The sequence below is a fragment of the Centropristis striata genome, chromosome 1, assembly GCF_030273125.1.
Source record: "Centropristis striata isolate RG_2023a ecotype Rhode Island chromosome 1, C.striata_1.0, whole genome shotgun sequence".
NCBI classification, from domain to species: Eukaryota; Metazoa; Chordata; class Actinopteri; order Perciformes; family Serranidae; genus Centropristis; species Centropristis striata.
In genome coordinates this window covers 38,608,756-38,635,093 of record NC_081517.1, presented here as the reverse complement: position 1 = coordinate 38,635,093, position 26,338 = coordinate 38,608,756, and the positions used below count along the sequence as shown (strand labels likewise).

General features: G+C 40.9%; 1 protein-coding gene across 1 annotated transcript in view; it reads right to left on the bottom strand.

Annotated features, from left to right (window-relative positions):
• Positions 1–26,338, bottom strand: part of cntln (centlein, centrosomal protein) — a 103,403-nt gene that overhangs the window by 26,903 nt on the left and 50,162 nt on the right. The window contains exons 14-23 of the mRNA XM_059340319.1: positions 24,167–24,267; positions 19,988–20,085; positions 18,212–18,741; positions 14,127–14,196; positions 11,639–11,720; positions 11,022–11,290; positions 5,904–6,104; positions 3,722–3,819; positions 771–897; positions 3–140 (exon numbers count right to left, since the gene is read on the bottom strand). Of these exons, the coding sequence (XP_059196302.1) occupies positions 3–140; positions 771–897; positions 3,722–3,819; positions 5,904–6,104; positions 11,022–11,290; positions 11,639–11,720; positions 14,127–14,196; positions 18,212–18,741; positions 19,988–20,085; positions 24,167–24,267 (1,714 nt within the window). The remainder of the gene's footprint in view (positions 1–2; positions 141–770; positions 898–3,721; positions 3,820–5,903; positions 6,105–11,021; positions 11,291–11,638; positions 11,721–14,126; positions 14,197–18,211; positions 18,742–19,987; positions 20,086–24,166; positions 24,268–26,338) is intronic.

Here is a 26,338-nt window from a genome sequence, read left to right as displayed (position 1 = left end):
ACCTTTTTTTCCAGATCCTCCTTCAGTTTTTTACAGGAGGCCTCATACTGACTTTTCTCTGTGGTGGCAACATTCAGTCTCCTCTTCAGGGAATCAACGAGGGCCTTCCTGTTCGTGGCCTCTTCTGATAAAGTCTTCACCTATGAAGAGATGGAGCAAAGGGTTGTAATGGTGGTACTCAAGTCACACATCCATGTTTTTCCTTCAAATGAATGAAGCAAACATCTATTCTATAACTTAAGGTCACAGTGCAGGACTTGTATCTCCCATCTGGCACTGAAGTAATTTCACAAACACATGTTGATTTATGTGGGCAGGTAATCTCAGTGTTTATACTATCTACTTGTCCTCGATTACATTCTTTTTCTTTTCTTTCTTTACTTTAATGATTCCTGTGAATGTTGAGTTTCTTTTTCATCTGGAGCATTAACTCAAGAAACATTTCTTGGATGCCTCTTAGAGATTTTAACCATAGCTCTGCCCATCCTGCCCCTTTTTCCTCTGGCTTATTGACATTAATTGCAGTTCTTCCACAGGCAAAAGACACCACAACTCCAGTGTACTTGTTTGTAAAGGCTTTAACATCTTTTTTTAATGTAAAAGTAGCTAAGTAGCTAAACAGTAGTTAAAATGCATAATTTTCCTTTTAAGTCATCCACGAGGCATAATATCCGAGATATGAGAAATAAACACCATGATATCGCAATTTCTGTGTTATTATAAGAGCATCAAATAACGAGAATGACATGTTGATGGTGCATACTGTGTACCTTCGTCTCCAGTTCCTCCACTTGTCCACGGTAACTTTTCTCCATATCCTGCAGGAACTTCAGTCTCGTCTTCAAGTCCTCCACAAACTGTTTTTTCATGCTCACATCTCGCTCCGTGTGGCTCAGCCTGGAAACACAGACACACACAAAGAAAAACACGCAAATATGGTATGAAGTATAAATTAATTTTACACAGATATTCTTATTCATCTACAGCAGCCTACACACACATACGGTATCTACATAGTATGAATAAACACAGACACACAGAAACAGACACAGACACACACACACACAGACACAGACACAGACACACACACACACACACACACACACACACACACACACACAAAGCTGGCAGGCACAGTGTCCCCATGCAGTGCATCAGGCATGACAGCTCATTATGACAACTAAATACACTGGCATGCTGTTTGGGTACGTGGAGGGGGGTGAAATAAGGATGCATATATAATTCTAACTGGCATATATTAGAACAAGTGCTCTGGCGGGGAATGCCGTGCTAAGTGTGACTGGGGAGTCCTTTTTGACAAACGGCATTTTGAATCAGCAGTGACACTACTTGAAAGACCGTAATCAAGTATTTAAATGTTTATTATTTTCAGCTCAGCATTACACCAGTCCCATATAAAAACACGTCAGCCATGGGACTTGGCTTGGGAAAGACTGATTATGAAGACAAAAAAAATATTGTTACTGTACTGTGCTGATAATACTTCCCTAAAGAGAGGAAAAGGTCTCGGTTTTGTGAGCTATTCATGTCTTAACTGTTGCAAACATGCACCATGTGTCACTTCCTATTTTGATAACCTGCTGTATTGACATGTTTAATATTCCAGCATCCTGTGCAGCCATATTATAGCGAGGCCTTGTATTAAATGGGCTCAGTATGTTAGTATGTTTTATTCTGTTTTTATAAAAGGCAAATATGAGGCGTTTTTCATGGTTGTCTATACCTTGGGGAATTAGAACAAATAGAATAAAGATCATAAGGATGCAGTTAATTAAAAATGGTTTCTGCCGTTTTTTTATTTATTTCAAAGATGCAGTGGATCTCTTAGCTCCCGCACGCATCATGGCTTGTGTGTTTTAAATAAACAGATGACGAAACACGAGAGCAAATGCTTTCGTGTAAGTAAATGTCCCTGTCTCCCTAGGTGGATAAATGCCTGAGGGCAGGCTGGCTAAATAAATGTGAGCTTGTCCTATTGGAGTGACATTAAATTAAATGAGAGAGGAGTCTAGCCTGGGGTCTTTGGGGGGAAGTAGCGCTGGCTGGTTACCCCATGGATTTGGCCATTAATGAGAAAACCCATATTGAACCTTTCAGATGACTGTCTGGTGTTGACTTAAAGACGGAGAGCAGCAATAAGAGCCCCAGCAAGCTCCCTCTGCCCCAATGCTAATGGCAATTAGATCGACAACATTTATTTTAGATGTTCTCTTCTTCTGCACCCCCAAAAAGAATAGAGGATAAAAAAGAATGAAGGATATATGGTGCTTCTGCCGGAGCGTGTGATCTCTATTTATGAGTGTTAGTGGAAAGAGAGAGAAAGAGAACCTCAAACTATATCCCAATCACTCACACGTTTGTTCCCTTTGTTCTGCGCTTGTTGGCAATATTGTTCATCAAACATGCGTGCATTGTAATGATAACAGTCAGTGGTCTGAAGAGTGTGTGCGTAAGAGAGCGAGAGCGCACATTTCTGTGTATGTTGTTAAGAATGAAGTGCGGGTGGACGTTTCATGTGGCTGATAGACAACAGGGCTAAAGATGAAAGAAGCAGCTTCATAAATAAGGCAGGGCCATAGTGCCGGATATTGACTGAGGACATGCCGGTATACTTTGAAATTCATTTCTTTTTTTCCCCCCTTCTCTTCTTTAAGGCGAAGCAGCCTTGCTCCCTGTGTGTGTGCTGAGATGTATATTTCAGAGACGTCTAGACATGTCTTTCATTCTGAGAAGGGGTCCCTCCATGGAGGCAAATGGAGAGGTAGGAAGAAGAGACGGCGTGTTACATTGTGTGTGTGCGCGTTAGTGAGTGTGTGACAAGAGCCAGAGGAGAGGCTGAGGCTGTCGTGGAAACTCAGCTGAGGGATGTTCACTCTGTCTGGCTGTGATCCGCTGTGCTTTGGTCACACACAAACACATAGTTGCTGTGATTGTACACATGCCCTGGTTGTATTATTGAGAATGGCAGTCAGAGGACACAGCATACTAGACAAAGAGAACAAGAGGGAGGAAAGCCAAGTTGTTCTTTGTACCTTTCTCTCAGTTCAAAGATGAGATTTTAATGCAGAATGATGATATATGCCTTTAGCAACGCTGTTCAAATCTTGACAGTTTCCCTGAGTGAAATGTTTATGGCTATACATTCTGACTATGTAATGCAGCGAGTGCTACAGTAACTGAACCATGTAACTCATTAGGGCTTGTGGCCCACAGGCCAGAGTGATGCTGTGTGGGTTTTAGTGTCATGGGCCAAAATGGTCCCTCCTGCGGCACACAAACAATCAATACACTGCTTTGATCAGCACTCCGCATCAGCTACCCACATAAGCAACACCACACTACATGACACACAAGACACCCACGTGCACACATGTGCATACACACTAATTCCTTCAGTCATTTGTATTCACTCGCTCATGAGAACATGCATAATTTCACAAATGATTCACGCAGAGGAGAGGCATGCCTAAGTGGAGTGCAGCAGACAGAGTGCTGCCACTTGGTGGAATCAAACACTACAGATGGGAGCTGCAGAGAATGTGCACGCATGCAGACAGAGACACAGGGAGACGGAGAGACAAAGACAGAGAGAGGGATGCAGAAAGTGAAAAGAGGAAGAGCTGTACTGCAGAGCAACTGTAAAAAAAGAAACACAAAGAAAAAGAGGTAATACTAATGAAGACAAAGGTGTGAAACTAACTTGTCCTGCAGCTGGCGGAGCTTGTCCTCCTTCTCCTGGAGTTGGCCTCGTAGGGCTTTGTTAGCTGCCACCTGCCTTGTGACCTCCGCACTTGCACTCTGGGGGGAAGGCACACGGTGTGTGTGTTTGTTAATGTGTTCGAGTGTGTGTGATAGTGGGTGGGGGAGGTTTTCACGACACGGCTGATGACAGGTCAGGCACAGCATGCCTCCTCATTATAGTTACAGCGGGAGGGTGGAAGGTGCTAAAGGAGGTTAAGAGGAAAGCAGTATTTTTCAAAGTGGATGAGATAAGGGGAGTAATAGAAAAAATAACAATGTATAGACCTATACTAGTGAATGTATTTTCAGTCCCAAAGCCTGCCGGCCAGTTTGAGAAGCATTTTTTCCTTTTAGAAAATAAATAAATAAAAATAGGCCAAATTAAACCATACGTCGTAGAATCTAATTGTAAAAAAAATGCATTATTGTCTAACTTTCTGATGGTATTGGAACATATCATGTTTGACACATACTTAAACCAGTAAAAGTAAACAAAACAAAAATTAAAATAGTGTTGTTTTATCCAAATTTATTTTTGTACATGTCCAATTCAAATTTGTATTATTTCAGTTTCCTTATTATGGTATGATACTGCAGAAAATATATTTTTGAGTTCTCCCTACTTCTAGCTGTGATTGTGCTGTTTCCATAAAGGCACAGCTCTTATATATTGCAGTGAAAAACAAGGCCAAGGAATAATATGTGACAGAAAAAAGAAGAAAAAAAAGATGCCCTGAAACTGCTTAGACTTGTACAGCATATACATAAAAATGTCCTTATGTCTACCAACAGTTTAAAAAAATCCTCCAGCAAACATTTAATTAGCTACTTAGTCTTTTCTGTCTGTTGTTTTTTCTCTTATATTGCTGCCTTGTGGCTTATTAAGATGTACAGTGTGGCTATGACGACAGCTTGACTTCTGATCATTCTGCTGATGGATATTTGAACGTGCATGTTCACTTTGGTTTAAAGGGCCCTGTGTCTCTTGTGGGAACTGCACCAGCGCAAGCTTTTGACAATTCGTTCACAGAGCGCGTGCACCCCCACAGTGCATCCCTCGCCGATCCCTTTTGCTGTCACCTGACATGACTTCCTCAGCTGTGTGTAACGACAGCAGCAATCTGCTCGGTGACACTGACGAGCTGGCTGTGGAGAGGGTGATAATACTGTGGTACCACTCACACCTCATTCCCTATGATGTAGGGCACGTCTCTGCTGTTATTCCCTATTTCTCATCTTTCTGACAGGTACTCCGTGATAAGATCAAATGATAAGAAATGCTAATTCGTGTCGAAATCACATGCAATTTCAGGTGATGTTGAGTGTAAATTGAAAGGCTCAAGAATTTGTTTTTTATATGCTATATGATTTGAAAGTAAAACAGTTACTTTTCAGAGTTTCTTAACTCCTCAAGGACAGACGGCTGTTCAAACCAGTCAGGTGTTAAAGTGACTCAGAAATATCGAAGTTTGATAAAATACCAGGCAAAAAAAAATATGCATGTGAACACTGGTAGACTGTTTGATACTGCATAATAAGTAGCCAAAAACATTAAGTGTATTTTCTTTTCTTGCCTGTACAGATGAATATGAAATGTAGGATTACATTTTTTTTGAGCCAAACACCATCAAAGGTGCAGTCTGCGTTCTGGAGAAGAAAAACATTTTTTTATACTCAACACCCAAACATATACACCCCTCCCATCGGTGATCCTTCAATGTTAGCATGTGCCAGATTTGCTGTCACTTTCTCTTTATGCATCTATGGCCTTTCCACTGTCTAGTACACAAGCATTAACAGAATAGTCCAAGCTACTTTTTCCCAATTTACAGAGCCAGGACTGTTGATAACACATAGAGCAGACAGCTTGCGAACTGTGAGGAGATATCAGCTGAATTTATTGAAAATGTATTGGATAGAAATCGCAGACTCCACCTTTAATGCTCTCAAAATGTCACAATTTCCTTGTTATTCATGGTATTATCCACTCAAGCTTCATAGTGCACAAAATTGGAAATGAACACAATCCTTAATACCATCATCCTATTAAGAGATTTATCTCACAAGGCGTGCACAATAAGACAAAGCATGGGGGCCGTTCATTAACCTCAGAGTTCTACTTGTAACTTATAATAACCAACCTTAAGTTTGGCTTGAAGTTGTTTGACCTCAGCCTCCAGGGCCGGGGGGGCCGGATTATCTGGGGCAGGCATGGGCCTTCCTGGTGCTGCTGTTGCTGGTGGTACAGTTTGCTGGGGTAATGTGATCTGCCTCCACTGCTCCAGCTCCATCTCCAGAACCTTTCTCTGCTGCTCCTTACCCGCCAGGTCAGAGGTCAGCTTCTGCGGACCAACACACAGAATTGGTGGTCCAGGGTACTGCTAATGATACTTCAACTAAAAACAAAAGTTTTGTCTACTGTTATTAAACCAAGGAAACCTAATTTTTGTTACAGGATGGCGAGAGCTACAGTAAAAGGAATGGGAGTCATGATATACAGCTAGTTAAATTGACGTTCACTTAAAGAAGTTTGAGTCAAACTGAATCCCAGCTTTCTCTGCTTTACAATGCAGAAATGCATTACTGTTATAAGAAAAATATTCCTTTGACTTAAAAAAAGTCTTCATTTTAAATTCACATTACATGAATATGATAGATGCAGAGAAAAAGTAAACACAATATGTTGGAAATACTGTATGTGATAACCACAGGAGAGCTGTGGGGCTCTGCTTTAATATCTATCCTGTGATAAATCTCCTTTTTTATGCAAATCAGGAGACAGATGATGCCGTTGCCCGCTCAATAGGGCCTAATTCTCTCTGTGATTGGCATGCATAATAAAGCCATCCTGCAGAATCAGAGAGCACTTTGGGACAGAGGGAGTTCAGCATTTGGTGAGTGGTTGGGTTTAGAGTGATGAACGATAATGGCACTAGCTGATCATGTACAATGTACAGTGTATCAATGATTCCAAACATAACCATCTGAGGTGAACACTTTTAACCACATGTGTGGTGGAGTTCTGCAGTTGCTGCTTATTATGAAAATATGGGGCAGAAACACACGTTTCTGTATGTTTGGTTCAATACTGCCACAATTAGCTGAGCTGGTATCATTTCAAACATCAAGAATGCTTAATGGCACAAATAGGAGACATGATACATGAAGATGTATGCTGCACACATGGAGTGAATGCTGGAACACACACAGAGACACACCGCACACACCCAAGTGAAACCGCAGATTCCCAGGGGTTTGCTCTCTGCTCTGCATACATGGAGGTTATTGATATCTGGTTGCTGGCTGACACCTTTTAATAGAATCCCTCTTGTTTTAGGTTTCCTCTGCTCTGTTGAAGACGCACACGCCATATCCCCAGCGAGGGTGGGAGAAAGAGAAGTAGGAGTGAAAGAGAGAGAGAGAGAGAGAGAGGGAGGTGGAGATTGAAGTAGGGCTATGGCTGCTGTGGCAGTGGTGCACGAATTAAGAGTGGCATTGATGACACTTCCTGTAAGACAGGCTTTGATTTCACAGGCCATTTTCAGCCCTGGTGAGAGATGACACTGACGTGGACTGATATATACTGGTGGTCCATTAGGGTGGAAGAGAGGACACCTCTGTCTCTCTTTCTCCCATGTGAGCAGTGGTCTCACTGATGCTGTTTCAAGTGATACTTAATCATTAGCAAGATAAATAAGGAAACAAAGGCTGCTAAAATAGTCAAGCATAAACACATGCAGAAATCAAAGAGAATTTGTCAGAAAATAGCATAATATACTACAAGTTATAGTCCAAGTTCCTCAAACACCTTTGCTGCATTTCCACTGCATGGTATGACACGGCTCTATTCAACTTAACTCGCTCTTTTGGGGTTTTCCATTAACAAAAGCTGTGGATCGAACACCTGGTTCGAGGCTCCAAATGAGCTGAGCCGCCAGTACGAGGTGGAATAGACCCCTTATCAGAACACGTCACTCTATCGCCACACACGACCGCGCACACTCATCAGTTGCAGAAGGAATCAGAAGTAGGCTTACATACACAAGGAAGCTTTAATCACAGGAAGAGTTGTAATCTTTCTTAACATGTTGTGTTGTGTGGTGGGCTGCAGAAACCGAAAACTACTAGTAAAAGTCCTTATTTTTATACATATACACATTATCATTTTATACATTTACATTTTTTATACTTGCCTATCTCCGAGTGACAAGTTGTTATAATATAGACAGCATTTCAACAGTAACATGAAAAAATCTTCCTGTGAAAAAGTTATTTTTTCTTTGCGATCACAGTTTTCTTATTGTTGGCCCGTTTTTTTTTTTGCACCTTGCATGCACGCTCATTGTCAATGTTTATACAAATAATTGGTCCATGAAAACACTGCACTGATTGGTCAGTAGCATCATCTCTCATGTTACACGGCACATCCTGCACAAACCCCAGCATCTTTAAATAGCCAAGCCACCATAATATCGATCGCAATTTTTTAAAATCCACTCGACACACTAGCAAAACTACGCTGCACACTACTTACACTTTGCCGTATAATTGACAGAATGCAGACATTGCTCTATATCGTTGTAAATGAATGGGATCAGCTGAGAATCCCGCTTGCGGAGGATAATATCCGCAGTAGAAAACAAAATAGAGACAAGTACCTGATACCCAAAGTGAGTTGAGTCAAGTCAAACCGAGCAGAACTGAACCGTGCAGTGGAAATGAGGTATTGGTATTCATCCCGTTGGCCAGACTTTTGATGTGATTTGTCGTCATTCAAATTTAAATCATGTCTGGAGCTTTTTAAATTCAGCCAGTTGAGTCTGTTGCACTCCCTAATCCTGTGATAATCCCGGCCCCTTACATGTTAGAGGAGGGTAGGACATTCCACACATAAAGAGATAAGTAAATTTGCGAGGCAATGTCATAGTACACTGCAAAGTAAAGTAAACGTAATGACTAAGTCAGGTAGATAATCCAAGCAACCAAATGATCCTGTATTGTGATGATATGCATGACTAGCACATTTCATCAAAAGCAAGACTTGGTAGAAATAGGAGGGCATGCTTCACCTGTCACCTGAGTTTTCTTTAAGCTCCTTATGCCACTTTAAGGGATAATCCTGGGTTATTACAAGTTCAGTCTTATTTTCACAGTTTTTGGCCATCATTTCTTTCAGTAATAATACTATTTAGAAATAGGAATAGTTGCCATATTCCTAGATTTCATAGTTAATTGTTAAGATCTGCAAATATGACACTAAATGTCAGACAGGGCATGAAAAACCTCTGATCAAGTGATCGCAACTTTTAAAAAACTTTTAAACAAATGTCCTGGTGGAAGGTGACAGTGCTAACCACTGCCCAACCATGCCACCTAAAAATAGAACTTGTTGAGTTAAAAATAAATATCTGTTTCATGTCCTTGACGTATTCTACGGATATAGACATTGAAAATTTAGTGAAAGGTACAATCAACAGATCGTTATTTAACTGTGTATCTTTGCTGTGATTGTAAAGAATAATGCAGAAAAAGTGTGTCGCTCCTGAGCCGTGCTGCTCACGCGGTATGTGTGGTGGCTCTAACCTGTAACACTGACACCTAAATGAAAAGCAAGAGGTTCTGTGATGCTTACCTGCTGCTCAGGTACGTCAGTGGCCAGGGCTCTAGGGTTACATTCTGTTGCTAGAAATACATCTGTCAGGATACTGTATTGCTGGTGACTAAGTGATGAAAGTGACACAATGCTGTTGAACACATCTACCCTTGAGAATGGGACACGAAGAGCTGACTGCAGCCTGACAAAGTGCATCACTCATCTCCACTGCAGGTCTAAGTTCTCGCTCATGTTATAGATTTAAGAACGGCAAAATATCACTCAAATAGCAGCTATTAAATACAGTTATTAAGACATTTAAAAAGTCAAAATCAAAACTTTTATCAAGACCACAGAGGGAAGGGGAATAAAAATGGGTGAAGAATAAGGAAATATCGCTAAATAATAGAAGGAGGTAGGAAAGGAATTAACAAGGGAAGGACAGAATGGCTGAAGGATCTGGGAGACACAGCAACACAAACAAGTTTCTGAGAAACTGCCATGCTACTTCTCACATGATGGCCCCTGTGGAGGCTGTCCTAAGCCAATTACAAGCTGAGAGTTGGAGAGTTGGCAAGGACCGGCTGGAACAAGCCCAAAGTCCATCACCTCTTGCCCTTTCCAGAGAGGGCAACAAGACGTGGCTTTGGCCAGTCAGTCGGCTCCAACTTTCTCTGGTGGAGTGGCATTAATACTGCAGGAGGAGAGGAAACAAACAGGAAGACAACAATTCCCCCTCTGTCCACTCATTCACGCAGCAGTGTGTGTTTGTGTATGTGTGTGCGTACACGTGTGCCTTTACTGCTGTGTCTGAGTCTAAGGTCTCGTTGGGCCTTAGCAATCAGATGCCGGGGTGGGAGCACAAGGGCCACTTCCCAGGTAGCAGCACTATGAGGGGCTGGACTCTGACCTGTGTGTACAAGTCCAATATACTGCATCTGTACTATTCCACTCAGTAAATATACAGACATACAGACACATGCGCCTAATCAGGCGTCCAGTGGGCTCTCGCTGGCTGCTGCTATGTCTGAATTCAGCGAAAGAAGTCTCCTGCCTGTCCGATTAACGACTGTATCTGTCTAGGTGTTGGTGTGTGTGTATTTGTGTGTCTCTATGTATGTGTGTATGTTAGTGTGTAGAAGGAGGCCCTGGCAGGAAAGGTACTGTTTAGGGCCAAAGTGCTTGGTGTTTTATTTATAGTCTATACCAAGTCTAAGAGTTTCCTACCTGGAGGCAGGTACTAAATAACTAAATGTGTGTGTGGCAGTGGACTCCATGAAAAAAAGTCACCCTGTGTTTGTCTGCGCACACAGGTGCACGGGTTTGGAGAAATGTAACTGCTAGTGACACAGATTGTTGTGGAGAACTGGCTTGTTGAAACATTCAGCGAGACGAGACAACAGCAGAGTCAGAGAGAGAGGAAAGAAGAGAGAGAGGGAGATTCTCCTCCTCGCTTGTGCTCCTCGGAGCTGACCTCCACAGGCGAGGCTAGGCCTGTCAGCCACACTTATTAAGCATGATAAGGGCAAAGGACCTGCTACTGCTGCACTCTGAGCCCCCAGCAAATACAAAAGAACCACAAAAAGAAAGACAAAGACAGAAACTTCCCAACACTTATAACTGGCTTTCCCTTTTTTACACATCTCCCTGTTTTTTCCCAAGTTACCTGTGTGAGCTGCTTGCTGCTGCAGAGTTTCTCAGTGAGGGAGTTGAGCTGTGCCGTGATCTTCTCATTGGCCCTTCGCAGCTCTATGGCTGAAAGCACAGCGTCTTTCCTGGCACCTCGCAGTATGTCAACGTGACGCTGTAGGGACTCTATGCGCTGCTGCAGAGAAGAGGAGGAGCAGTGCTGGGTCTTCATTAGCATCCTCTTCCTCCTCCACCGCCTTTTCTCTGCTCTCGTCCCTCGGTCCCAGGGCTCATGCTGTTCATCGTCTAACAGGAGGAAGTACACGCAGGCACCTCAGAGTTGACAAGTGCATGGAACAAATCCCTATTTAGAAGCTACTGGTGGGAGTTAACAGGCTTATGTAAAAGTGTCTTTGTGTATGCACAAGTGAAAACTGTGATATATTTAACAACTTGAATGATTAACATTTTCCATTTATAACCGATTCAAGCTCTGAAAAACAAAAAAAGAAGAAACAAAGCTTGTAAACTTCTTAGATACTTGTTTCTGATCGACAGCATGTACATACATTGAGTGTTCTTCCTGCTTCAATTAATAGTCGATTAGATTTTTGTAGTTTTGCATGGGTGCGAAAAAGGAAAAACTTGTGCTACCTTGGGCCGGAACATCGGTTTGTTTTCTGTTGGATTTCGCTGCCATTGCCGCTGTGTTTGAGATCAGTGAACACCTGTAGGACTGAAATAACAGAAAAGTCAGAGACAGAGATGAAAAGCAGCTGTTAAATGTAACACAACCGGTTGACATGTTGTGCTTCCTGAAACGCAGCTCATAATGACACCATGATCACAGGGTGTGCTCAGTTTAACGCGACAAGACAAATCACCCTGCGCTTTAATAATTCACCTGAGCGTGTTCAACTGACTTCAACGTGAACGCTTCTCGCCGCGGATATTACTTCTGACAGATGCTTGCAAATACCGCCTTTGTTCAATCACTGTCTGAAAGCCCTGATTCACTCTTACAGTATGACGTGTGTGTAGTCATTTGCACTCATAAGTGTGTATGTACGTGTGTGTATGTGTGACACCTCCCAACTGCACCATCGTTTGTAGTGACATCAAAGAAGGCCCCCCCCCTCCCCACCACCTCCTCGCCCCTTCTTCTTCTCTGCCTGTTTCCTTTGTATATGGGGTCAGGTAGGATTTGATCAGTGCCAGGTTTGATCACACGGTGCCTTGCAGAGCGGGGAGGTGGGGGATGAACCCTTTGGTTTGTGACATAGTACGTTGAAAGGGGCCAGGGCTGTCACAGCGATGAGCCCGGGAGGAGCTGATGGGCACATTTAGCGGATCTGGAGCGGGAGCGAAACTAAAGGGGATCTGAGAGTGAGGGTCCTGACAGCTCCCTGGCTACATGTACAACAACAACTCTCTCCTCGTCTCCACCTTCTACCTAGCTCACCTCCTCTCTCGGAAGCAGAGACAGAAGGAGACAGAATATCTTTAAAGGTCCCCCCTCTTTCCTCTCTTCATCTCTCTTCTTGACGGACATATCTCTCTGGGGTTTGGAGCTGCCATGTCCTGCTGTGAAGTGGTTTGATATGGACACTAGCAAGGGTCCAGGCCTATTGATTTTAATGGTGTGGAGAAGAGATAGAGAAGAAGCAGCACTGACAACCATACTGAGGGAAGACTTTGTGAATGCGAGGGCAAAGGGAGCGGAGATGGTTACAGGATAGTTACCCATATACAGACAAATCACATTAACCTCATTAATAATATTACCTTTATAGTAAAATGAGCAATTCTGTATTTTGTATATTGTACATGTTTTTTTTTTGTTTGTTTTTTGTTTCGTAATTCTCTGCTTTTTTACATCATTGGCCAGGGGACTACCGATGAAAACTAGCCTTCTGGCTAACTCTGGCTTTTTTAACCATGTACAATCATGTGTTTTATTAAATAGCACTATCCCCTTTTAAATAAACAAATAATAATAATAATAATAATTCAATTAGGCTTATAACTTGTCAACTGTTAAGTTGTAGTGGTATAAAAAGATGAAATACACTCTCTGCATATTCAATTCACAATAAAAATACTTTGTTCTCTCTCCAGTTTGTTTCCTACATCTAACAATCAACCTTTCAGATTATCTGTGGAAACTCTTTAGGGCTAGGGGAATAATTGAATTTTCAATTACAATTTTTGCTTCCAATGATTATGAAAACAAGATAATCAAGATACAACGATTATTTTTCCAAATTCTGTTTCTCAATGATGCTCTTGTTTTGTTTTGTTATGCGTGCCTTTACAGCTGTGGAATTCTCCCAGAGTCAATGACTGAAATGTGTTGAGTATAGTATATGTATATAGCTCATGTTGAAAATATGTTTAATTATTCATTATTTTTATAAATTAAAAAAAATACATTTAATGTTAGACTTCAATAGGTTGTGAAAGTGCATTAACATAGTTGATCTTATTTATTTGTATTTATTATTTTATTTTGGTTATATTTAAAGTTCAGGTGTTCAAGTTGAATAAATGCACGATGCAAGTCAGTGAGTAATTGTGTTAAATAACCATGATCTCAATGTTGACAAAAATAATCGTGATTAGGATTTTTGTCATTATCATATAGGAAAGAGGAAATTAAATTACTGTATAAATAATGTAATTTGTAATTTACAATAAGACATAACAGACACTTTGCCATCCCAGTAACACTGAAACCGAGACAATGATATGCTGCTACCTGCTGCTAAATGCTGTTGTTGCACTAAAATGACTTTTTTTTTATTTATATGTTTTTTGTTCACAAATTTTTTTGATTACTTGCGGACATTTATTTAGTTGTTATATTTTTTAATATTTAACATAAGTGCACTTCTGATAATGTGACTACTTCAGCAAACAGAGACAATGCACAAAACGGTGCTGAATAGATGTTCATTTAAATTTAGCAATTTTTGTCATATAAAAAAAAGGCTGGCTATTCACGCAAATCAAACTAAAATGTTACTTTTGCAGAAGCAGTTTGGAAGGGAAGCTAAACACTAACCCAACATTAACATTTGACTGTAACTTTTTATTTATTTTTTTATTTAAAACTTATTTTAAAACTTATTTAAAGACCAACCTTTCTGTGTTGTCTGTACGCCGTTGTTATTGAGGGCACACTGTTGAGACTGTCCTCGTACTCTTCACCACTGTGAAAAAAGTAAGATAGATTATTACAGGCCAGAAGTTGAACCAACAACCTTGTCTCTGAAAGTACCACCGCTGGACAAAAATCCAATTTACCTTTTATGGTTGATTTAGTTGACATCAAGCAAAAATATGTGCATTTCGCCCCCCCCTCGCCTTCCAACAGAAAATCAATGTCCCATCCAATTTCTGAGCTGGAAGTGTAAATGTGGGTGTAAATTAAGTGAAAAGCTGCAGTGTCTGGTGCTGATGGTGAATGCATCAACATGTATGAGAGCGGCTGTGGCCTTCATTAGCCCTCTGTGTGTGACAGACGTGTGTGAGAGGCACGGCTGAGCGGAGCCAAGCAAAGTTGCATCTGATGGACACACGGTAAGGGCTTCCTGGGACACACATATACACACACACGCTCACACACACACAGGTTTATTGACAGTGACCTTTGACGTGAAGGTGGAAGCCAGTGACATTTACGCTTGCAGGGTTTATTAAGGTGGGGCCTGGGAGAAGCTGCGGAGGTAAAGACCAGAGAGAGAGGAGCTAACTGGAACATGACAAGGCTCGGGGCAAGTTAGGGTTAAACCCGGTCTGGACAGGGGCATAGGGACTTGCTGAGGATCACTAATCACCACCACTAAGACCAGGGTTACACAGATTTGAAGAAAACACTACCTGCTTCATGCTGGTGAGACCTCTAAACAGCTCTGATTTAAATATAGCCTTCTGAATACAATTTTTAAGTCATCTAATTATTACTTTAAATTCTACTAATTAACCCATTGAAGCCTGGAAAGCAGATACGTCATTTTGTAGTATTTGTATAAGCTCTCAAATACTTTTTGAATTTCATTTCTATCTGCTACAGAGGCTGAAAAATCTATTATTTAGTAGGAAGAGTTGACACTTTTTTTTTTTCCAGAAAAACTTCAGGTTTTAGGGGCTGATTTTAAAACCGCCCAGAGGTTTTACAGGCGTTTCAGGCCTCAATGGGTTAAGCATCATATGTAGATTCAAAGTGCCAAATAATACAGGAAACATGACACAGATACTGTCTCTAGGGAACATGATGCCAATCAGAGTCATGGTAACAGTATCTATTGGCTTTCAAAGTTGTCACCTTCAACAGTATGAAAATTATGTTAATCCTATCATGTCTTTACAGTCACCACATGTGACTGTAAACACCATTTAACCAATTTACTTTGTCCATTTAACAACAATGGAAGATTTTGGAGCGATGTGTCAAGCCGGGTTCAAAAAGGAAGCAGAAGCAATTTGCCAATTGTTGCACAGACAGTAGCCGGTCAACAAGCGATTATCCTCTGCCTTTCATTCATGCTCTCTGTTCAGACACAATAGATAAATATTATAAAAAGTAAGTTATTTTAGGCTATTTTTAATAAATAAAGTGAATGATAGAGGTGGGGGAAAAATCAATTCAGCACAGTATCGCAATATTATCATTATTATCGACTCATGGCTGCCAAGTACTGATATTTAGCGTTTATTTAAAATCAGTATTTTCGCCATAGCGGGCTCACTTTTAAGGAATATACTGGAGATACTGGTATCGTATGAAACTAGAAGATCTAAGATCTATAGGCACTATGTGCGTAAGAATATCATGTTGGGAAGTTGTCGAAATAACGCTGCAAACCCAGGTATGTGACCCTGTCTCGACTTTATTGCATGGACACAGCCGTATCGAAGCTATACAGAGCGGTGAAGCTTAAAGTTGAGGCAAGTTTGAGAAATTACACCATTTTAAACTTAAAATCTCAAGAAAAAACACGTAAAAACGACTGAAAATGGACTAACTCCAATGCATTTCAATGGATGTGGAAGCAGAGAATGTCCGAGTGTATTGAGTTAGCTATGCGGACTGTGATTGGCTCATCGCATTTTGGGGGTGTGGCTTAGCCATAGGTGAATTGTTGTTGTCCATACATGTTTGAGTTCAGTTCAGTTTGACTGAAAACTTTGTTGGTCAGTCTGTGGGTTTGACTCTCATTGTGGAGAAATAAAAAGACTGAAGTGAGATGAATAGACTGAGAATATTCTCTTATTTGACAAAAAAAGTCTTTGAGGTAAATTGGTTAAATTGTAATATACTGTATCACAATACTCACCATATCGCAAAATAATTAAAATCGCAATGGTATCATATCGTGGGGCCTCTGGGGATTCCCACCTCTAGTGGATGGGCAGATTTTGAAAATTAATTATCAAACATCAACATCATTGACTAAATGGTGCAATGTACACAACTTTTAATGGAGGTCCAGTGAATCCAATAAGAAGAATCGATAAGAAGGCACACCAAACCTGTTTTGGAGGCAAGTGGTGGCCCAACACCATACCAAGACATTTAATGTTGGTGTATCCTTTCCTTTGGTGTATCCTAACCCACAGTATAGTCCTACCAACAGAACAACTCAATATGATTCAGAATGATATTCCTCATGCCCCCCTGCTCTCATTCTGTCCTGCTCTCCAACAAAACTGCTGATCTGCTCAAAATAGTTAGCTGCCTCCAGCAGCTCAAAACTTGAGAGAGTGAGCCAGAGGCAGCGATAAAAAGGAAAAGGAAAAAACAAAGACATGTCAGTAGCCTTAACGAGTCTGACATCTTTATTTGGTACTATTTAGGCCAAACCTCCTTAGGCAGAAAAACTGTATTTCCAGGAGCGCCTACCAGACATATTGCTGTAGAAGACCGCTGCGAGATAAGAGACGCAGAAGGCTTTACAGTAACAAATCAGTTGACAGGTGCCTTAAATAAGACAACATCTCAGTTTAGACCCCTTCTACACAAATCCACTTAGATCCTCCTCTCAGGTAAAGCGTATATTAGACTGCTCCTTATTAGCCACATGGAGAGGAATTAGGAAAGCAGGGCATAGCTGCACCTAGTCCCTGTTAAACGGCCTCATGTGGATTGAGATGGGGTGGATTACAGCCTGATGAATTAGTTGGTGAAGAGATGGGGAGTTAGCAGGACTGAGCGAATATAGAGAGGCATACAGGGAGAGAAAGTGAAGGGAAATAAATATCAGCGATAGCTCTGAGTGTTTGAAATCAAATCATTCCGACCATCACTCAATAAATGTTGGCTCAGTGGCTTTTTTGCATAAAACATACATGAAATAATTACTGTCGATGGTTCTTAATTTAGAGGGTGTTAAACAGCTTGTAGACATCTGGTACTGAGCCGAGTAGGGTCATTCAAAATTTATCTAACTAAATTAAGGAGAGGAGAGGAGAGAGGAGGGTGGGAAAGATGGAAAGGAAGTGTGTGTGTGTGTGTGTGTGTGTGTGTGTGTTGGGAGGGGGTTACAGGGGTGGCTGGAGGAAATAACAGTAGCACACACACATTTGTGAATTGACATGCCACAAGATAACCAACATGACTAGACACAGGGTGGGGTTAGCTTCCATGCATGTACGGTTGTGTGTGTATGGGTGGAAGGTGGGGGGGCTTGCTACTTGCAGGGGGATCCTTAGCGCTGTCAAGGGGGGGTTAGTGAATATGCAAAGGACCCGTAAATTAAATCAAACTGCCAAACTGTCAATTTCAGGGTAGCGTGACTAGTGCATGAAAATGGCATCACTGGAAGGTATCAAGGCTTCGGCGGCCCCCTTATCCCTGGGCTTTTCTGGCATTGGTTCAACTTTGTGTGGAGAGGTGGCTAATTTTGCATGCAAATTTCAGTCAATAAGCTCCAAGCAAGGCGTCCCAGGATATTTCAAAGGATCTGACAGTAGTTTCCCCCTCCTCTCTCCTTCTCTCTATCATTCTTGCTCGCATTCTTCTTTTGGCTCCTGAATACCAACTAGACAGAAGATGAAATTCAATCACCCATTTGCTTACGCTTTGCATATGCACGGTGTCCCCTCGATGCTGCGTGGGCCCCCCTGCAATTCAGCCAGCCCACCCGCTCCACTCCTACCACCTAAAAATAATGAGGAGGGAGGCTGTGAGAATAAGTGCGTCTGTGTGTGCGTGTGTATCATTACCTATCTACGCTTATGTCCTCCCACTCGTCCTTAGTGGGACTGGGGCTGCGGCCTTGCCAGCTGATGGCTTGATTGGGGCTGACTGTTCGGTGGCTGCGATCGTGTAGTGGACCTCTGAGCTTCGTTGTTTTCAATTTGACCTTGCTGCTAATGTGGCTAGCGATCCCGCTTGCCCGTGCTGGTACCGCTGCACGGTTCCTATAGAAGTCCCTGGCTGCTCGGAGGATCCCTAGCTCCTGTCTCAGCTTCAGCAGCTGATGATGAAGCTTGGTAGTCTCTTTCTGAGAGACAGCAAGACGGCCTTCCAAAGCCACGATCTCGCTGCGATGCCGCTCCCTCTGGGCCAGGGCCTCGGCCTGGGCTGCCTCTTCGCGGACAGCTTCCTGGGTTCGCAGATGATCCAGGGAGGCTTGGAGTCTGCGGCAGTTGTGAGCCAAGTCTTCCTTGGCCTCAAGTAGCTGCTCTTTCTCTTGCCTCAGCCTCTCTGTCTCCTCCTCCAGGGACACCATCCTCCGCTCCAGCTGTTCAATCTGAGGGAATCAGAGACATGGAGCCTCAGTGGTACAACATTTTTCCCCTTGCATATCTGTTTTTTTATTTTTTATTTTTTTACCATAAATACTCAAACTTCTGAACATGCTGCTCTTACAGTGTGATTGAAAACAACAACAAGTCTGAGTTCACCCTGTTGTTGTTCTACAGTGTATGTTCTGGGTAAAATATTCTGAGACAGACCAGTTCCTGGTTTGACCTGTGTGTGGTAGCATGCACACAGAGTTTTTTCTCCACAGATATTTTCTCCAGGGTTTATGTGCCAGTGCATATATGCTATGTGTATGGCTGAACCAATGAGGGGAGCACCCCCCGCTCCCCAGACTGGCAAGGTTATGACCATCTGACTGGCACCCCCTTACCCTGATCGCCCTCATCAACCATGAGCACTTAGGCTATTTGTTAGATCTTTGGTGGAGACTGTTTAAGAGAACAGTGCATGCCTGCTGGGTTTGTGCCTCCAGGCAATTTTTCCCTTTTATTTGGTTCTCACTCTGCCCGCTGGTGAAGCCTGGTACCTTTCAAACAAAATTAGACAGCTATCCCCACTCTTGATCATTCACCCCTATGAAGGCAGAAGGGGGGGGGGGGGGGCATATTAAGTCATGCAAGGAGGGGTTTTAAAAGCTTGTGTGCACAAACATGTGAAACCTACAAGTAGCTCTAATGCAACATTTATGTTAAATTACCTTCTGTTTTCTGGCATAACTACATTTATATAGTTTCCTCTACTCCACCCACAGCTCAACTTTAGTTTTTGCCAGATTGGGGCAGGCAACTAGACATCAACTGAAAGTACCATTGCCATTTTTATTTACCTTATATTTTGAGTTTTTAAGATACTATGCAGCAGCAATTGTCATGTTTTGCACAGATTATCAGTATTTAAACATCACTAATACAACAAAAAAATATTCTGGGGTGCAACTTTTGCTGTCCCTATTTTTTGTAGATCACCAACGGCAACATGGTGACCGCTACCATCAAGCCCCGCATTAATTATTTGTGATTATTTGTATTTGAATAACAAATAACAAAAACAAACTACTTTCTAGCTGTCACTTGCAAATGAGTACAAGTTGAATTCTCCAGAGAGTGAGAACATTTTGAATCACTCTTGAGAGAGAAAGAACACATTGATAGGTATTGTGCGTAGTTATGGCTTTGTCGAGTTTCTTTTCTTGGCAATGACAAAGAACACTTAGTGACTGCATAGTGCTGTACCTTTTTAAATGACTGTTCCATTCGCTCTGAAGAAACAGAAAGCTTTTTCGGAGTGCTGCTTTTGACCCGGCGCTCCGCTGCCACTTTGTGAAGCAATTCTGCAAAGGGGAACAAAGCTCGTCATTGTGACATGATGTGTCAAACTCACGCTGCTCAATCAATAGAATGATAATAAAGAGGGTACATTAAACCAATTAGCATTACTAAGGTCTAATTTGCTTCCCAAGGTCCAGTTTCTTTTTTCTTCTTTTGTCAATCAAATCAGAAGGAAACACAAAATTGCTGATGTTTTTTTTTCATAGGGACTTGAAACTTTTCACCTCCTGTTAGTAAAATCTTATCAAATAGGCTTTTTTTCCTCCTGATTAAGAATAAGGTGTTTTATTTAGTAGTCCACACGGAAATAGGAAAACAGTGTTCAAAAGCACACACTGGTACATGCTATGTGTAACTTTCTCTAGGGATCTTAAACAAACGAAGAGAAGTGCTTGAATCCCTCATGAACACACAGCCCCAGGCTGCACTGCTTTGTAGTCCACTGTGTTTCCCCAATGAACGACTAATCTCCACAGAGAAACATGCTGCTTTATTCTGAGAACTTCAATAGTGGCCTTGGCAAACATATGGTTTAGTCTTTATGATAACAAGAGAATGCATGCAGGAGTCAAAGGGCTTGGGGAATTGATGCACACATATTCATGTTCGCATATACAAAGCAACAAGCCTCAATGTCACTATTTGACATCCAGCATATACCTGTAAAAGTAGCAATAACTTCTCTGCTCACGGAGATGCAAAGGGCAACACAAAACAATATAAAACTTTCTGCCTTTCATTCTCTTCTGTTAAACATTTATGACAGGACGACTAAAATAATTTGTACAATGAGGCTGGAAACATTAAATATTCAGGACCTTGACTTTTCAGGTCAGTTGATCTTTTGGAGAGCGAGTTGGAAAAAGAGGCCATAGAAGGGAGAGTAAAAAAGAGTGAGGGTTATGTTGTGAGGAGCTGCTGCTCCCTTGCTTTGCATTTGACGCTTTGCCCAGGGAAGTTTGTTACTTTGAATTAGCCTGTTCTTTTGTCTTCCCAGCATGTCACATTCAATCAGACAGAGCACCAAATAGGACAGGAGGGCTGCCGTGTTCGCTGGGTACATAACCAGGTTGGGAGACAATTATCCAGCTCCGTTGCTGGTGGCTTGGGAGTTGGCACCTCAGCACTACCTTGATAAGAAGACGTGGTGGCTCCCTAGTCACCCACTTTTGGAGGAGGTCCTGGCACTGCGGCATACATTAACGTCCCTCCCACGTCTCCTCATGGACTGCAGCACAAAGGCCCCGCTCCTTTCATCTGCTGCTTTTCGTTAGTGTGATCCTGGCATGAGGGTTTCAACCCTCCATCCCTTTGATCGGGTCACAGAGAGAGGGTCTTCTGGAGCAAATTTTGTGGCCATTTGCAAAGTTTTCTTAATAATGTTGAGTTTGCTTACTAGTGGCTGTAAATATATTAGTTTTAGTCCAGATGTAAACATTCCAAATGACGTCTTTGAAGTTACAGCCTCATTTTAAGTACAAAATAACAAAAATAACTGGCATTTATTCATTTAAGTAGTTTATGGTAATATTATCTTTTCCAAAATAATCATAATACACAATGTATTTATTTACTTTGACAACTATATAAACCTTGAATACAAATAACATAAGTAGCGCCTTATGACTTAACACTTTTTCATCATCTTCATTCATTCATTTTTTCCTTGACAAAAATGTGTTTTAGAGACTTTTAGGGCTCTACCAAATAGTTTGAGGCTTCATTCAAGACGTTTTAAATTCGAATTCAAAATCAACATTTGAATACTGAATGTCCGCGGGGGTGTGCTAGCTACCTAATTCTTGTTTCATTTGTGGTTTGATAAACAGAGAGACAGAGAGAAAGAGAGAGTAACAAGAGAAGGGCAAGGAGGGGCTGAGTGAATATGTGGCAGTCAGTGTTAATATTGTGGTGGGTCACCACTAATAAATCTCTTTATTCAAATTGAAGATTTTGACTTTTTTTTTTTTAAGGTGATGACAACATAAAATATGACGACAGACTTTTGAAGCCTCATTAAAAAAACCCTCTAATGTAGATATTATATATATATATATATACATATATATATATATATATATAATTTTCCTTTTTTAACAGTCCTAGTAACTTTTATATTCCAGAAAGTGTCACTTGAAATGAAATATATCAGGCATTCTAAAGTTTAATCATGTAGCAGTTGTGTTCCTATTGAGTGTGACACCGTTTACTGCCATAAAGTTGATTAATTTAATCGTAGAAACCTGTTGTGTAATAACCATTAATGTCTTTCCTCTAGATACAGCTGGAAAAGCTAACATCCTGCACACACACAGAAACTGCACATAATTTAATGGATGACTTCTTCAGGATTCTTCATGATTGGTATGGTACCAAGAGTGCTTTTTGTTACAGAGAGAATATAACTTTAACATTTGTGTTATTACATTTTTTTAAAAAGCAAGCAGTGCTGGGGAGCACACTGTGTAAAGCCGCTCTCTGCAGTAGGCTAATAGTTCTTTTGCTTTCACCTGATAGAAAGTGGAAAATGACTGTACATAATAACACAAAGGGCAAGACAGCAGATGTAAAGGCTTTTGTGTAACATTATGTGATTTGAATATTGCCTTTGTCTGACAAGAAGTAAAACCAAGTATGTCCTTTCAAAAGAGCTTATTTCCTAGTATTCCTGACTAGACTGTCAATAGGAGAGAATCCACTATTTTAATTAGTGCTTTAAATCACATGCTTGCATGTCCAACAGACACCATCAATGGTTGCGAAGAAAATTAAAGTGATCTAGGACAGATTTGTTATTGAACTAGTTAATTAAGGGCAGCGGTTACGGTGGTCAGCGTCTGACAAAAGGTTGTAGATTGGATGAAAAGCGATGTGTTTTTTAACACTGGGAATGATATATGCAGACGAGATGAACACCACTTGATCTCTCAATCAATTTGCAAGGAGTTGATCAAGTCTTAATTGAGTTGTCGTATTAATTCCACTGGGAGTTGTCTTATTAATTCTGCTCACTAAAACACATGGCTTAAAGGTGCTGTCATGTTAAGCATGCATACTTTTCCAACCTTGCAGCTGATTCTTCCAGTGCCTTTTTTGTTATTTTGTGCTTTAAGCCAGTGGCAACATTCGTATAGTAAATTAATACAAGGATGTACAGTAAAATAATGAAAGAATAATTGTTTAAGAATTCAATTTAGGCAAAATATTTACACACCAACACAAAGAAATAGAAAAATGGAAATGTTTACTTGGTGTTTTTCGAAATATAATATGTAACATTTCTGCATTTAAAATGTCTGAAAACAATTATACCTTGTTATATATTTTGTTGAGTTGTGTATTTACATAAGTTACCCAGGAAAACATGTAACATTTTAATCAAAGATACGCTCTTATGTGTCATAAAGTTGTCATTAATTGAGTTTTTATCCAGTTTTATGATACACCTAAAATCCTAATTATTTTTAACTACATTTTTTAACTGGATTAATTATTTTATCGGTCGTCTGCATCTGAAATTATGAGAGAAACAAGCTGACCAAACCTTAGCAGCAGCTCGTCTTAGCCCCTCAGCTGGCATGCTGAAAAGCATCTGAGAATCAGAATATTTACAATATATTCAAAAGAAAAATTTCAATATTCAATGTTTTAACCAGTTTAAAACACAAGGTCTATTTGTTTTAGACAGAACGAGACGTGGGTGGATAATTCAGCCTGGTTAAAACCTCCTGAATGCCGAGATCTTAACTTATCAAAGAAACTAATTGAGAATGTTAGCAGCAGCTCAGCTAGCCGTCAGTCTGACCACAAACCGGGCAGCATCGGAGAAACACTGAATTTTTTTAAGGTAAAACTGCTTCTACTAGTTTCATTATCTGGTCTGTTTGTTTTGGAGAGGCAGAACCTCTGTGTATAGTTTGGCTGCCGGTGAAAACCTCCTGAATGATGAACTCTAAAGGAATTCTAACCAGGAGAAATCTTTTGTTATCGTTTTGATTAAGAGACTTCTAATGGCAGAAAATTATATATTGCACTTTTAAGTCCCCAAAAAGAGAAACAAAAATATGAGAAAAAAGGGTTCACCTTGGTGCTCATTAGCAAAACACAAGTGGAGCTCCTTCACAGTGGCCCGGTCCATAGCAGCCTGGACTCGCAGCATGTCCAGCTCCTCTTCAACGCCGGCTCTGCACACAAACACATAATGAACTTTGCTTCACACAGCTATTCCACACAACAAAATATGAAATAAATATGAACCTACTGCCAACATAAGCATTTTATAATGAATATCTTTTTAAATACCACTGTGGACTCAATTATTGTTATTTTAGTTTATTATATCAACTTTTATCACACGTTTTAACTTGAACCTTATGCACTGGCTTTCTCTTCCCAACAGAAAAGACGACATGGAGAGGAAATCAACTAATTAAAATGCTTTTTAATTCATCTGGAAATCAAAGTGACAAGCAACATGAAACACCAAGGTAGGAAAGTACAGTGTGCGTCTTTGTGTGTGTGTGTGTGTGTGTGTGTGTGTGTGTGTGTGTGTGTGTGTGTGTATCACAACAGACAAACAGACTGGAAAGTGTTCCCAATTACCTCTCTGCAATTAGCTTGATTCCTGCTAAAGGCTAATTATGTGGAGCCATGCTCGACTTTGCACTTTCAAGTTATTATTAGGACCCCAACCGAAGTCTACTGAGGATACACACAAGCCTGCAGAGACAACCACACCTGAAACACACACCTAATTCCCCTCCCCTCTGCTCCACAGAGTCAGGGAGAAACACTAGAAACAAGCTCCTGCTACTGGTGGCATTCTTCCCTCAGTTAACCTCATTACAACTGCAGGTCCTTTTCTGACTGACTTCTTAAGGCATGCAGCATGCACAATACACTCTGCAGTGTTTGAGTAACAGGGCATTTATGGCTATGGTGAACTATGATGAGCATAATGCCAATTAACTCAAACTCGACACCTGTTTCAACCAATCTAATTTTGCTAGATCAACCAAGAGATTTTTCCATACATACGCCAAGAAAATGACTTGGGAAAAGTTATCGCCATAGCACAGGGAAGGAAAGTAATTAGCTTTTTAGCCCACACAGTCCAGTAGAGGCCTGGTCTAATGGCTGACCGCAGCTTAAATAAGTACACAAATGACTCTCCCTGAGGGGGGGTGAGGAAGCAGATGGATATGTGTCGCTCCTCTATAGATTTTCCTCCATAAATGAACTCAAGTCGATGAGGCACCGGCACTGCCTTAGGTGTCCAGGCTGTTAATGGGACAAATGAGCTGAAATATGCAGTATGTGGAAGGAGCCTGTTCCATCTCATGTTTCTCTTTTATGCCTTTTCGGATGCTGATGGTATTGACGCTAAACCAAAGTTCATATGCAAAACACTCAATTTTGTTGAAGGATAAGCATAGTTTCTTGGATGGCGCAGGGATTAGATTGCAGATGGAGTTCGTTGGCCAGTGGACTCCAGTTTCACATCATAACATTCTGGAGATGAAAGACTATTGCATCCTTACTCAGTAACACTCCATTGTTGCACCACTGTGTCATAGACAGGGAATTAGCAGAACTCGGGATGTTATAAGAGTAATAATACAAATTTGGTGACTTATCTTCAATATTTCCCAAGGTTATTTAGTGAAAGTGAAAATAAATGCAAAACTATGACAATTTATTGCATTTAAACTTTGATTTGGAGGCCAATTTGTAATTTAGAACTTATTGTATTTTAGTTGTTTTGGTTTTGTAAAGTTAAATGATTTGATGTTAGTTAGCGTAACAGCGCCATCGTCTTGTTTCAAAATAACACATATGGAATTACAGTGTTTGTCTTTTTTTGACTGCTTTTGTCAATGATGGTAATTGTCCTTTAATTACATTGTTAAATGCAGTGAGAATGGCACTCAGAGTGTGTGGACAAAAGCCAATGGTGCATTCAAGTGCTCTCAAGATGGTCCCATTGTCGCAGTGATTGTTACACTTCCGGTGTATTCATGAGCTTCAGGTTGCAATGTGGAAACAACATGAATGCTGCAAAGAAGATGTGTCACATTTTCTTGTTTTGGGTAACAACATGTTGAAAGCTGTTTGCAGTAATTGTGTTTTCCTTGTCAACAAAAAAATAATACATGAAACAGATCAAATGGGCCATGAAATATGATGGGGAACTCATTCTTCTGATAATTCTGACACCACATGAATGCAGCATGAATGTCCTGTCTTGCAATGTTA